Source organism: Sminthopsis crassicaudata, chromosome 4, assembly GCF_048593235.1.
Source record: "Sminthopsis crassicaudata isolate SCR6 chromosome 4, ASM4859323v1, whole genome shotgun sequence".
NCBI lineage: Eukaryota > Metazoa > Chordata > Mammalia > Dasyuromorphia > Dasyuridae > Sminthopsis > Sminthopsis crassicaudata.
In genome coordinates, this window is record NC_133620.1 from 264,220,065 (window position 1) to 264,235,673 (window position 15,609).

At 36.3% G+C, this 15,609-nt stretch overlaps 1 protein-coding gene across 2 annotated transcripts in view; it reads left to right on the plus strand.

Annotated features, from left to right (window-relative positions):
• MCM3 (minichromosome maintenance complex component 3) overlaps window positions 1-15,609 on the plus strand; it is a 49,757-nt gene that overhangs the window by 12,807 nt on the left and 21,341 nt on the right. For both annotated transcript variants that reach the window (XM_074310663.1, XM_074310664.1), the window contains 6 exons: window positions 466-619; window positions 4,417-4,548; window positions 5,663-5,871; window positions 9,668-9,842; window positions 10,225-10,351; window positions 14,755-14,905. In XM_074310663.1, coding sequence (XP_074166764.1) covers window positions 466-619; window positions 4,417-4,548; window positions 5,663-5,871; window positions 9,668-9,842; window positions 10,225-10,351; window positions 14,755-14,905 — 948 coding nt within the window. The remainder of the gene's footprint in view (window positions 1-465; window positions 620-4,416; window positions 4,549-5,662; window positions 5,872-9,667; window positions 9,843-10,224; window positions 10,352-14,754; window positions 14,906-15,609) is intronic.

The window sequence follows — 15,609 nt, forward strand, 5'->3', positions numbered from 1 at the left end:
GTAGGATTTTTATCTGAAGGTAGGGAGATAAATGAAATTAGTTAAGCCCTGTAAGTGGCTTCTTTTATTCAGATTATATTCAGAATTACTCTTGTAAATAATGTGTTTTTCTTGAATTTTAAGTTAATTTTTTGGAGATGAGTTAGAGCATGGAGAGTCTTTTACTATACATAGATGTGTGTGTGTGTGTGTGAGGGGTCTGTCTGTGCATTTAATTTTAGATTAGAATACTGTGAGGTCAGGAATCATTTCATAATCTCAATTTTAAGCATAACTCAACATCAAGGAACCAAAAGCTACCCAATTAAATCTATCATCAGTCAGTAAAGCATTTATTAAGTGCCTACTTATTTAGTGATGATAATACATAAGTGAAAATGACAACGTTCCTACCCTCACCTAACTTACATTCTTTTGGTAAATATTCCTTTTATTTTTCCCCGTTCCCTATGTCTCTCTTCCCAGGATATCTTTGATCAGTTGTCTCGGTCATTGGCTCCTAGCATCCACGGACATGAGTACATCAAGAAAGCAATCCTGTGCATGCTTCTTGGAGGAGTTGAGAAGGTCCTAGAGAATGGGAGTCGCATCCGAGGGGACATCAATGTTCTTCTGATAGGTGAGGAATTATCTTACAAGAGCAATTCTCCAAGTACAATATTCTCAGTTCCCAGATTGGGAACTTTTGCAATTCATAGATTCATGTGAGAGCTACTTTATATGAGCCTAAAATTTTTACCCCTACTCCAAGTGATTAGTTTTTTACTTTTCTCAGTGGGTATTTCTTTATTCTCAGGTTTAGAAGAAACATCTGGAAGGTCCTTAACATCTAGTCTAACCCTGTCATTTTATAGGTGAGGAAATGGAGATCCTAGAGAGGATAGAGTGCAAAGTTCAAAGTCATACAGGTAGTAATAGCAATAATAATAAAAGTATTTGCATAGCATTTTAAGATTTGCAGAGTTCTTTATAGATCATTTCTCATTTGATCCCCATATAAACTTTGGGAGGGAGTTCCTTATTTTATACCCATTTTACAGATGAGGAAACCGAGGCAGACAAAAATAAAGTGACTTGGCCAATGTAAGTGTTTAAGGCCAGATTTGAACTTGAGGCTCCCTGACTCCAGTTTCGATTCTTTATCCATTGTGCCATCTAGTTAGCTCTTCCTTGGGTCATAGCAGAGGTCTGATTTAAACCCTTCATTCCTGCTCTGTCAGGATGGCCATTGTAGTATTTTAGGTCTGATGCATCCCCTTTATCTTGGCCCCTAAAACAGCAGTGAATGATGATGGAAGAAAAAAGTGAAAAGTCAAAAAGCCAGAACAGTTAAGTCTTGGCTGTGGGTGTAGGAGAGTATATGTGGACTTCCCTAGTGGTAATATCTGTTGACTTATCATCTGAATGGTAAGGTTTTCAAGAGGCAACATAATATAGAGAGGAGAGGCCTGGATTAGGGAACCAGGGAGATCTTGGTTCTCACCTTTGGTAGTAAACTGTAGGGAAGTTATTTAATATATAATATATGCAATAAGTAAATAAAGAGCAGGGGTGGGTGGGGAGAGACAGGAAAAGAATGCGGATGGAGTTGTCTCTGGGTCTACCTTGTTCTCTGTGGGTATGGTGGTCTTTGGGCATTTGGGGAGTTGGTATAACAATCTGAACCCAGACCTGGGCTTATTTAACTCTCAGCCCTTTCCTTGGGTTTCTCTGCAGTTCCCAAACTGAACTTTAATAAATAGACTTGTCCCGGACTGTGAGACCAGAAAGAACATCTAGAACAATGAGGCTGCCCCATGGCGATCTTGGCCAGTGTGAGTCCTTTTCAGAGCCAAGATTTTGTGATTTAAGAAATGAAATAACTCGGCAGTAAAATATAGAGTGCAGAGTGTGCGATGTTAGTGACAAGAAAAGCTGATCTCTAACTCCTTGAGTCTAGCCAACTCATTCTTCAGATGAGAATACTGAAACACAAAAGGTTAATGATGACTTGCCTGGACCATATAACTAGTGAAGTTCTGAAGTAGACTATGAATCTAGGACTTAATGGCTCTTTGTCAATCCAGTGCCCTGTCCATGCCATGGAGATAGGAATTACAGGAATAAGGTTTATGGCAGCCAACTCTTAACTTCTATTTGCTTGTAGAGCTGAGATTAGGTCAGCTTGGCTCTGAGAGGTTCTATCCATATAAAATGATGACATAAAAAATATGACTCTTGGAGGATACTTGGTATTCAGGGGACTCTTGGCAATCCTAGGATTATAAGAACAGATAGAAGAAAAGGAAAATTGTTGGGAAATGGGTTATATTTTTTTAAAAGTAGGTTTTTATTGATATCTTATTTTTGTATCACCTATATTTTCTCCACTCCTCCGTCCCCCAGCCATTCTTTATAATAGAAATTTTAAGAGGAAAAGAAAAAATAAAGCAAAAACTAATGAACACATCCCCAAATAATTTTACTGTATATCTAGTGTTCAAAACTGTCAATCTCATTACAAAAAAGAAAAAGGAGGTATCTTTTTATATCTCTTTTTTGGGGCCTATCTTGTTCTTTACAGTTTCACAGCATTCCTTTTTTTAAAAATTATAGCTTTTTATTGATAGAATAATGGGTAATTTTTACAGCATTGTCCCTTGCACCTACTTCTGTTCTGACTTTTCCCTTCCCTCCTTCTACTCCCTCCCCTAGATGGCAGACAGTCTCATACATGTTAAACATGTTAAAGATACAATAAAAGCATGTAGAACCGTACAGTTCTCTTGTTGCACAAGAAAAAATGGATTCAGAAGGTAAAAATAGGGATTGAAGGAGTCCTACCAAATTCCTTTTATGACACAGACATGGTACTGATATCTAAATCACGTAGGTTGAAAACTGAGAAAGAAAATTATAGACCAATCTGCCTAATGAATATTGATGCAAAAATCTTAAAATAAAATATTAGCAAAAAGATTATAGAAAATAACCTGGGAAGAAAAACAGAAATGCAAGTAGTCCACATTCATTCTCTGGATGTAGTTGATTCTGTCCGTCATTGATCATTTGAAACTGAATTTAGATCTTCTCTTTGTCGAAGATTTACACTTCCATCAGAATACATCTTCATACAATATTGTTGTTGAAGTGTATAATGATCTCCTGGTTCTGCTCATTTCACTCAGCATCAATTTATGTAAGTCTCTCCAAGCCTCTCTGTATTCCTCCTGCTGGTCATTTCTTACAGAAAAATAATATTCCATAACATTCATATACCATAATTTACCCAACCATTCTCCAATTGATGGACATCCATTCGTTTTCCAGTTTCTAGCCACTACGAAAAGAGCTGCCACAAACATTTTGGCACATACCTTTCCCTTCCTTAATATCTCTTTGGGATATAAGCCCAGTAGTAGCACTACTGGGTCAAAGGGTATGCACATTTTGATAACTTTTTGGGCAGAATTCCAGATTGCTCTCCAGAATGGTTGGATTCTTTCACAACTCCACCAACAATGCATCAGTGTCCCAGTTTTCCCACAGCCCCTCCAATATTCATTATTATTTTTTCCTGTCATCTTAGCCAATCTGACAGGTGTGTGGTGGTATCTCAGAGTTGTCTTAATATGCATTTCTCTGATCAATAGTGATTTGGGACACCTTTTAATATGAGTAAAAATAGTTTCAATTTCATCATCTGAAAATTGTTCATATCTTTTGATCATTTATCAGTTGAAGAATGGCTTGATTTCTTATAAATTAGAATCAATTCTCTGTATATTTTGGAGATGAGGCCTTTATCAGAACCTTTAACTATAAATCTTTTTGCTAATATTTTATTTTAAGATTTTTGCATCAATATTCATTAGGCAGATTGGTCTATAATTTTCTTTCTCAGTTTTCAACGTACGTGATTTAGGTATCAGTACCATGTCTGTGTCATAAAAGGAATTTGGTAGGACTCCTTCAATCCCTATTTTTTCAAATCGTTTATACAGCATTGTAGTTAATTGTTCTTTAAATATTTGGTAGAATTCACATGTAAATCCATCTGGTCCTGGGGATTTTTTCTTGGGGAGTTGATTAATAACTTGTTCTATTTCTTTTTCTGAAATGGGACTGTTTAACCAATTTACTTCTTCTGTTTATTTGGTCACAGTATTCATTTTTGATCATTTCTATTTATATTGTTATAGTCATTGTGTATATACTTTCCTAATTGCTTGAATTTTGCATCAGATCATGAGTCTGCTTCTTTCCATCCATCTATGAATGTATTTGTTATTACTTACAACTCAGTAATATTCATTCATGTGTCATCTTTTGTTTAGTCATTACTTAATTGATGAGCCTCTAGTCTGTTTCCTTTTCTTTGCTATGTATATTTTAATAATCTCCTGGAATTCACCACCTGCCCTATTCTTTTTTCAGGAGACCCATCAGTTGCCAAATCTCAGCTTCTGCGTTATGTACTCTGCACAGCTCCCCGGGCAATCCCCACTACTGGTCGGGGATCTTCTGGGGTTGGTCTGACAGCTGCTGTTACCACAGACCAAGAGACAGGTGAGGACTCGACAGAGTGCTTAGTAGATGTCCAAAAAATGGGATGTAGGGTAGGAGCTCATGGGGGATTGTGGGTCGATCTCTTATGCAGAAAGTTTGTCTGGGAAGAGTGACTGGTAGAGAAGTTTGGATCCACTCATAGTAGACCAAGTCTTGTGATTGATCAGTTGCAATAAATGAATTAGTTTTGCCTTCAGAATGGAGTATTTGCTGGCCTGGACCACTCTTGGAATAAAGATTTTGAGTAGCGTTTGGAAGAAGCTTGTTAGACAAAGAACAAGCTAAGAAAATTGAAGGAGAAGATTTGAATTGGACTTGTGATATCATTAATATACTCTACCAAAGTTAGATTTTTGCTTCAGCAAAAAACAAAAAAAACTACAGAAGATTTTGTTCTCAAATGGTTTCTCCTTTTCTATTTCGTTTAGATATATGTATATTTTTTTTTTCTGCAAAATTCTTTGGTTTTTATGTGATCAGATCTTAAATTTGGCCCAATAATTTTCCATTTCTTGGACAATTTTTTCTCTTCTTTATAAGTAGGATACTTAACTGATAAGAAAAAGATAGTTTTTTCCCTAATTCCTTTTACCTTCTCCCCATTTTTCTGATTTTGAAAGATACCTTTAGATCAGTGATAATGATGATGGAAGAGTGAAAAATCTCAGGAAGTCTTGGAACCAGTCTTTAAAAAAAAAAAATTAGTTAATATTTTCTTTGTTCCCCAATTAATTGCAAAAACAATTTTTAACTTTTGTTTTTAACATTTTGAATTCTAAATTCATTCTCTCTCTCCCCTTCTCATTGAGAAACTAAGCAGTAATTTGATACAGGTTATACAAATGTAGGCATGATACATAACCAGGGTTTTTCCCAAGTAGGATAAGTAGGATAATGTTAAGATAGCAAGCAAGCAAGGAAGGGTTAGACTTTTGGTGAGAACCTTTAAGTTACTGGAGGATTTTCTTAATTGTTCCCTAAACAGTTTGGTGGTTAAGTGTCTAGTATATTCTAAAGAAGAAGTTTTTCCCCCTCTTGTTTCCTGGTTGTTACTTTCTTCCATGCCTTAAAGCTTGGCGTTTGCTTTATTTCCTCCCTTTTTCCCACTGTCCAGGGGAACGCCGCCTGGAAGCAGGGGCCATGGTGCTGGCTGACCGAGGGGTTGTCTGCATTGATGAATTTGACAAGATGTCTGACATTGACCGTACAGCCATCCATGAGGTGATGGAGCAGGGTAGGGTCACAATCTCCAAGGCCGGCATCCATGCTCGCCTGAATGCTCGCTGCAGTGTGCTGGCAGCTGCTAACCCCGTCTATGGCAGGGTGAGTAGGAAGGTCTTGGGCCATCTTAGGTTAGAAGGAAGGAAACAAGCATTAAGGGTCTACCATGAGCCAGGCACTATGTTATTTGCTTACAAATACTTCTCATTTGGTCCTCACTGGAGAGAGGTGCCAATATACTCATTTTACAGTTGAAGATACTGAGCCAAATAAAGCTAAGTACTTACTACCTGGTTTATGGAGCTAGTAATTGCCTGAGGCTGGATTTGAATTGAAGTTTTCCTGATTCTAGGCCTATTTGCCATATAACTGCCTCAAAATAGGACAAGGAATTTCTTAGTCATCTTAATAGACACAATAAGTGTCTATTAAGCATCCACTATGTGCTGGATCAGGACTTCTTAAATTTTTTCCACCCTCAGCTCCTTTTTGCCCAAGAAATTTATATGTGACCTCAAGCATTTAGGCATATAAAATATGTATACAAATCAAACATTTACTGATAATCATCATTTCATGAAACCCCCCACCCCCCATACACACAGTTATGAAACCCCACATGGGGTTACACATTGCCAGTATAAGAAACCAGATGCTAGGCCATAGGAACCTAAATAATGAATGAATAATCCCTTCTTGCAAAGAGTTTACATTTTAACTGGCTTTGGAGAGCTTTGTATCTATTTGTTCATTGTTGCGGGTCCCAATGGAGGAACATTATGAGAAATGAGACCCATATCATAAGCTCTAGTAAGTTCTTTGTCTCCTGTTATTTTTAGTTTACTTCATAAATAGGAATGTGTGCTTATTTGGGAAAAGGGACAATGGTATATTTTATATATAAGGATGAGAAGGAAGCAGGGTGAGATACTTTGTGATTCAAAAATAATTTATTTTTGATAAGACCTCTATTTTTGTCAGTGTGGGAAACTTCAAATATGGAAATTCCTTTCTACAATGTAGATCAGCCATTAATTACTCCATAACTTAAAATGTCAGAGCATTGCCTTAAGCACGGAGAGGTTAAGTAATTTGCCCAGGGTCACAATGTTAGTGTATGTTAGAGTCAGGACTGGTACCTAAGACTCCAATATGTCACACAGCCTCTTAATTATTACATAGTCATCATAATTATTAGTAATTATTAACATGACTGCCTTAACATCATCTTCTTTCTGAAATCTGTGATAACCTCCCTTTTGACTAAGCAGTGTAGTGAATAGAGCTTTGAGGGAAAGCTGAATTCAAATCCTGCCTCATTTACTTACTAGCTGATGGTGAATCAGGTCACTTAACCTCTGCCTACCTCAGTTTTCTTATCCATAAAGTGGGGATAATAATAACATCTGCATCTTAGGAGTTGTAACAATCAAATGAGATAACTTTTATACAGTGCTTTTTAAACCTTATAAATGCTAGTTGCTAACTAATATTATTGTTATTAACCAAGTCAAAAGGATAGAATGGATTGGGAGCCCTGAACCCAAAGAAATTAGTTTTCCCATTTTAATGTGTAACAATAAATAATCAGAGTTCATATTTATAAAGCTTTTGGAAGCTTTATTACAGTCCTTCACATTAATGCTATGACAGAGGTAGTAGAAATGATATCACCTCTGTTTTATACAGAAGTAAACCAAGGCTAGTGTTATTTCTACTGCTGGTGGCCACCATTTTGGTAGGCTCCTCTTCAGTCAATCAGTCAGGCAATAAACATTTATTAAATGGCTTTTATGTGCTACATGCTAAGCTTTTTTAAGAGCTAAGACAAAAGAAAGCAAGGGACAGTTCCTGCCCTCAAGGATCTTATAATCTAATGAATCTTGTCATTTGTATTAGTGCCTGTATTGCCAGCTTCACAGGGTTGTGATGATGATAACCCATGAGATTGTCTGTAAAGCCCTTTGTAAATCTTAAAAGGCTATGATTTATCATCACCATCATCAACCACCCCCAGCAGCTAGTAACATTAAGTATGACCATTTTAACAAGTTTAGTTAAAATTTTACTCACTAATTTGTTATTATCATGAAGGATTTCAGAATTCCTAAGGGCTTCTGAATTTTAAGATACTTAATCCGGCTCAGCCCCCAGCTTTCTACCATATTGATGACAAATGAGAGAAATTGAGACACAAATTTATCCCTCAGAATTAGTTTTGTCTTGGCGCAAAAAAAAAAAAAAAAAAAAAAAAAAAAAAAAAAAAAGGCAGATGAAATAAAGCTTGGAAAAGGGAGCAGTCTTCAGGCCCTGCTTGGTCTGACTATGCTAGTGACTTAGCCGTGTTTAGGTGATAGCTTGAGGTGTGGAGTGAACATTTCAGTGAAGTGAATGTAGTTGTTTGCATGTTGTAAGTTCTGTTAGAGTATAAGCTCCTTGAAGCCGTTTTGTTTTTTTTTTTTTTGGTTTGTTTTTTGTTTTTTAAATTTTCCTCTGTCTTTATGTCAGAGTTTAGTATGCAGCTTAGTACATTTAGTTTAATTGCTTAGTTAGGTCTGACTTTTCATGACTCTATGGCCCATAGCATGCTGGTATTGTGCAGCGGGTTTCCTTGGCAAAGGTGATGCAATGGCTGACCTTTTTTTTTGTTGTTGTTTTTTTCCAGGCAAAATTAAATGACTTGCATCTAGGGGAGGGGAAGGAAGGGGATGGAGGGAAAATTTGGAACACAAGGTTTTGCAAGGGTCAATGTTGAAAAATTATCCTTGCATATGTTTTGAAATTTAAAAGCTTTAATAAAAATAAAATAAAATAAAATACAATCACCTATTTAAAAAAAAAAAAAAAAGTTAAATGGCTTGCTCAGTGTCACCTAGCCAATAAATATCTGAGGCTTAATTTGAACTTAGGATTTCCTGACTCCAGGCCCACCACTCTTTCCACTGAATCCCCTAGCTGCCTCCATTCTAGCACATACTGCGTTTAATAAATATTTGTGAAATTTTTCTTGTTTTTATCCTAAGCCATCCACCTCCCACTTCCATACCCTTTTGTATTCCCCTTATAAAGTGAGAATCAGTAAAGCAATTTCAAAGATTTATGATGGAAAGTTCCATCCATATCCAGAGAGAGAACAATGGAGACTGAATGTGGGTTGAAGCATAGAATTTTCACCTTTTTTTGGTTGTTGTTTGTTTGCTTTTTTTTCTCCTTGTGTTGTTTTTCCTGTTGGTCTGATTTTTGTTGTGCAGCATAGTGAATATGGAAATATTTAGAAGAATTGCACATGTTTAACCTATATTGGATTGCTTGCTATCTTGAGGAGGAGAGAGAGGGAAGGGAGAAAAAATTTGAAACACAAGGTTTTGTAAAGATGAATGTTGAGTTATATTTGCATGTATTTGGAAAAATAAAATACTATTAAAAATAAAGTGAGAATCACTAAGATAATCCATTATAGAACGAATGAAAAAAAAATCAATGAAAAATCATTTAGAAAACCTTTCTCATGTGCCTGAGGATACAAAAAAAAAAAATAAAACAGTGCCTGCTTCAGGAAGCTTATGCATCATATCATATATCAAATCATATATTAATATAATAAATATTATCATCACATCTTACATAATATTACAGTTGGAGGAGTTAACATATATAGAAATGAGAAAGAAATCTGAGCCTATTGCCCTGAGAAATAACATCATAAGAGTGGAAAATATGCTCAATTTGAACTCAGAGAATCTGAACTTGAACAAGTCCCTGAAATTCAGGATTTCTACCACTTCATATATAAACAAGAGGGTTGAATGAGATGTGACTCTCAGGTCCCTTCTAGCTCCTTCATCTGAACCTGTTATCTTCTCAATGACACATTTTCTCTTGTTTTTCTTTTTTTCAGTACGACCAATACAAGACACCCATGGAGAACATTGGACTGCAGGATTCTTTACTGTCCCGATTTGACTTGCTTTTCATCATGCTGGATCAGATGGATCCTGAACAGGATCGGGAGATCTCAGACCATGTTCTCAGGATGCACCGATATCGGGCAGCTGGGGAGCAGGATGGTGATGGTGAGTGAGAAGGGCCCTGTCTTATTTCTGATATGTTATATCAGAACAAGACAGAGACCAGGAGCAGTCAGTGAGCAGTTTGGAGTTTGAATAAAAAGGGAAGATAGCCATCCTTCCACCCCAGCTGTCTGAATGAGCCTTCCTAATTTATCCAGTCATTCCCCAATAGACAACCACTTTCTTTGTTTCTAGCTTTTTGTCATAACAACAGCAAAAAAGCACTGCTGCTTTAAATAATTTTGTGCATAAGGGTTTTTTCCCTCTTGTAGTGATTTTCTTTTTAACTTGGATTAGGTTTGCTAGGTCAGAGGGCCCACGTGGGTTAGTTAGACTTTATGGACATAATTTCCTAATTATTAAGTTCATTTTCTGGGTTTTTCAGCCATGCCTTTGGGTAGCGCTGTGGATATCCTTGCAACAGATGATCCCAACTTTGTCCTGGAGGACCAGCAGGAGACACCAATTTATGAAAAGCATGACAACCTCCTTCATGGAACCAAGAGGAAAAAGTGAGCACTATAATTAATCTTTGCTTCCTAGATTAATAATAGTTGCAATAACAATAATAGCATTAAATAGTACCACCTATGTGCTGGGCACTATGATTAGTACTTTAGTACTAAGTGTTCTTGACTCTGAGCCCAGCTCTATATTCACTGAGGTACCTTGTTGCCTCATTTTAGTTATATTCCCTGAGATAGAGATATTTGCATTGTTAATAGGGTACTAGCATGTTGCTGGCGACATCATCAGGTTAGGACATCATTTTCATGAGGGTATGGTTATAGGCTGGTTTGCTTTGCTTTTTTTTTTTAAGCTTACAGATTATAATTTCCTTCTGGTCATTTTTCAGAGATAATGTGCCTTTGATTTAAAAAAAAAAAAAAAAGAATTGGGGGAAAATGTGGGGTGGCTCAAGATGAAAGCATTCCTTTTGCTAAAAATATAACAGTATTTGCTTCCTGATGGTCTTCCTTTGTGGAGGACAGAATATAAGACAGTCTCAGACCTAGAAGGTACTTCAGTAAAATGAGTTACTCAAACGTATCTAAATAAGAGTTTCCAAATTCAAATTTAACCTCAGACATTTAATTAGTTGTGTGTCCTTGCACAAGATAGTTCCCCATCTGCTTTAGTTTCCTCATCTGTAAAATGGAAATAATAATAAAGTCTATTTCCCAGAGTTGTTGTAAAGATATAGTGAAATGATTAGTTGTAAGGCTTTGCAAACCTTTAAAGTGCTACGTGAATCCTAGCTATTATTATTGTTATTAATTGGAGGTTCCTGAACTTGTTTTTAAAAATGGATAACTGTATTTCAATATAATTGACTTTCTTTGTAATTCTGTATGTCTTATTTTATGCATTTAAAAGCATTCCTCTAAGGAGTCCATTGGTTTTACTTGTTTGTCAAACCCTCTTTTGTTTGTTAAAGACCTCTGTTCTAGCTTTTGTTTGAAGATCTCAGGGGAGGGGGAAGCTACCTAACATAATAGGTCATTCTATTTTCTGATAGCTCTGATTGTTAGTATATCATTATCTAATTAATTAGCTATTGCTTATATTAATTAATTGATTTTTTAACTTATCCTAATGTGACTTTGTACCATGTACCTAGTTTTGCTTTCTAGGTCCAAACTTTTCTACATAATAGCTTGTCAAATATTTAAATATAATTAAGTTATATATAAATATATAAAACACTTAAAATTTGTAACAATTTAATAAATATATAATATATAAGCATGTAACACACATATAAATATATTTTAGGAGTTTCATATTTAAATTCTTCAGACTAACCAACTCCAGTTCTTTTAATTGATCCTCATATGCATCTCCTGTCCTTTCACCAACTTGGGCTTCCTCTACTGTACATATTTCAGTTTGTTTATATCTTACCTAAAATATGACAGTCAAAGCATAAGTAACCCTAAGGTATAGCTTGACTAAGGCAAAGCATGTCGGATATTTTGTTTCTTCCTTCTAGATACTATGCATCCTTTAATGAAGTTTAAAATGGCATTAAATTTTTTTATTTTTTTTATTTTTTTTTTTTGAGGCTGGGGTTAAATGACTTGCCCAGGGTCACACAGCTAGGAAGTGTTAAGTGTCTGAGACCAGATTTAAGCTCAGGTTCTCCTGAATTCAAGGCTGTGTTCTATCCACTGCGCCACCTAGCTGCCCCCTATGGCTTAATTTTTTGCACTACCATGTCTCATAGTCGGCCCATGGAGCTTTCAGTTGACTAAAACCCCAAAATATTTTACATAAAAACTCTTTCATCTAGCCATTATTCCTCTATCTTGTATTTGTGTGTGTGTGTTGTGGGGGAGATAAAAGGGTGTAATCCAAGTGGTACTTCTACCTTGTGTTATCCATGTTTATATTTATCCATCTTAAATTTCATCTCTGATCATCATTCTTTCCTGTTGAGATAGATCTTTTTGCCTCCAGACTCTGCCATCCAAAGGTTAAATAAATATTCATTTTTGTTCTATCATTCCTAGTCCAAAGATCATTTTCCTGAGAAAAGTACAAAATAATTGTTGAGTGTTTGTACTCACTCTTGTCTTTTATCATCAATCCTTGCTCCAGGGTTACTTTCTTTTCCCTTCCAAGATTCTCTTTAACCCCGAGAGCTTAAAATAAAGGAATTCCTTTGTTGCCCATAGCACATACTTTCTGCCTCTGCTCTCTCTCAACTTAGAGCTTCTAACAGGATTCTTCCAGGGTCATATCATTCTTTTGTATTCATTTTCTCTATCGTTCTAGATAGGAATTTGTTAATAAGCGCAGCATCAGTCTTTTATTCTTCTCATCTTTATCATTTCAACTTTGGTCTCTTTAGAATTTCATTCTTGAGAATTTTTTTAGGCTGAATGTTCCCTCAGAATATTCATCCTACCAAACCTTTAACATTTGCTCTGATGAAAACTGTTGTGCTGGATTGAATACTAGATTGAATACTATATTGAAGATGACTTTGAAGATGACTTTCCTCTCCTTCAGTATTGTGGTCTTGATGATGGGAAAGTGTTTTCTGTGTGCCAGGTGCTAGGAATGATCCTTGCTATCAAGAAGTATAGGTTTACAAAGTTGTCATTTCTACTTCATCAGCCAGTTTCCTCTTTTATTTTGTTCATAATCTAAGGTAAGGATAGAAGTCTAGCTCCTGCCTCTGTTTTTTGAAAGGTGTAGTCATCATTAAGAGAAATCACATTTATCATCCAATCTGCTTTTGGCAGAGAATGTCATCAGGTGTCTGTCTATGTGATTGAAGCCCTCATCATCATCAACAGAGGCAGCACAGCATGGTGAATAATAGTAACAATAATAATAATAATAATAAACTTGCTCAAGGAATAGAGAGCTAACCTTAAAGCCAAGACCTGGGTTGAAGAGCCTTTACATGCATTATTTGAGTGTCTCTGGGTGTGTGTCCTAAACTAAGTTTCAGAACGATTGCCCAAGTGCATTGGAAGAAGTGGTTTCCCCACCTGGATGATCTCTATATTAATGAGATCTCAATCCTTATATCATATTTCCAAACCATATTTGTGAAAACCCTTCATCTAATTCCTCTTTTGATTTCTAATATATCCCTACCACTCTTTTCATCCTACCCAAGTTAATCCTCATTCATAATCCCTTTTATCTCGTTTTTCCCTTAGGTTTCTGACCCATTACAAAAACGGTTAAGAATCTGCTCTACAGGAAGAGCCTCCTAATTCGAATTGGTCTACATCAGTCATCTTTCTTCTTTCTATTCCCTTTTATACCCTCTTCCCCTTCCTGCCATAGGTGTTATCTTTCCTCTGCCTTTTTCCTGCTGATTTATTCCTCGAAGTCCTTCTCTTCTTTCAGAGAACACATATTTTCTCATAATCTGGAAAGTAAATAAGTATTCCCCTAGTCCTTTGACATTATCACCTAAGGCAGAAACCATTTGGGATTGTGTATTTATATGGATATTGTGTGGTACTGGTAGGAACATAAACATGGCATGTTCTCTGGGGTTCACATTAAAATTTTTCTTGCCTACTATACTTTTTGGTTTGTTTGGCCAACTTTTGTGGCTACTACCTTTTGTGGTCAAACGGCTTTGTGTGAGATGTGAGACTTGACACCCAAATATAACTGTTCTGGGCTCATTCTTCCACGTGCTGAATTTGTTGTGTATAGTCTATGGAAAACTAGCAACAGATATTTGAGGTCTGTTGATCATGTGGACCCCCAAGGCTCCACTGTTCTAGGGTTACCTATATTACAGAGCTAAGCACAGAATCTTGGGGTATTCCATTAGAGGCCTCCTTTCAAATGGAAATTGATTCTTTGAATTCTGGTTTATCTGAACTTTCAGACTGATCTCAGATCATTTGAGGACCCTTGTAGAACATTTATAAATCAAATCCTTGCTCAAAGGTTGGCGGGTAGAACTCATTGCCTGTCTTGTTCATAAGTCCGTTTGAGGTAGAAGAGGATACACAGTGCTTTCCAAACTAAGACATCTATCATCTTAAATCTTGATACTGTTATCTGTGATTCTAATTGGTTAGATCTTTTTTTTTTGTCTCTATGAGTATGGTAAGCCTGCCACCAACACAGTTTTTTAAAGGCACTTGTAAGGAATAATAGGCACAGGATTGTTTGTAGGCAAATCTTAGATTAGGGTTCATTCTTAACCCAAATAATGTCTGTAAATGCATAAAATAAAGTACAGGGAATGGCAAAGGAAACCACAGGTTAATAAATAAAGTTGTAAGTATTCCTCCCCTCCATCCCATTCAGTATCCTCTCTGAAATCTATTCATGTACTCCCTTAAAGGTTCTTGGATCCCTGGTTAAGAAACCCCTGGCCTCCATGAATAAGGGTGAGGGTTGTCTCACTGGTGTTTTTGTGGGGTTCCAGGGAGAAGACAGTGAGTGCAGCATTCATGAAGAAGTACATTCACGTGGCCAAAATCATCAAGCCTGTCCTGACACAGGAGGCAGCCAGCCACATTGCTGATGAGTATTCACGCCTGCGCAGCCAGGACAGCATGAGCTCTGATGTTGCTAGGGTGAGTGAGCCTACTTGGAGGGGGGTGTGTGTAGTGGGTAGAACTATGTGAGGATGTGAGTGGGTTAGGGATGTTACCCGTGACATATTGTGATAGGCTAGAGATAATTCCCAAACATACTTTGCTTCTTTTATGAACTTATCCTGTTCTAGCCAGGATTTTTTGAGCTCCAAAGCAACTTAGGGCTGGCTAGCTCAACATTTTTATTTTGTGACATAAATCATAGAATTGGAATAAATTACTATTTCTAGAATTTTATTATTAATTTTAACATTCATAAAAATTTTTTGAGTTACAAATTCTTTCTCCTATCCTCCACCATTAAGAAGGAAAATAATATGGTACCAGTTATGCATGTGAAATCATGAAAAACATTTTAGCCATGTTGTTAAAAAAAAAAAAAAGTAAGATAAATAAAGAGAAAAAAAAATGCCCTTCAATTTATACCAATTGTCTCTTTGAAGGTGGGTAGCATAAATCCTTTAAAATTGTTTTGGATCATTGTCTTGATGAGAGTAGCTAAATTTTTCACAGTTGATCATTGTTACAGTATTACTGTTACTGTGTACAATGTTCTCCTGGTTTTGTTCACTTCAGTTTGCATCAAATCATAAAAATCTTTTTAGGTTTTTCTGAAACCAGCTCCTTCATCATTTCTTATAGCACAATAGTATTCCATCACAATTGTATATTACAACTTGTTC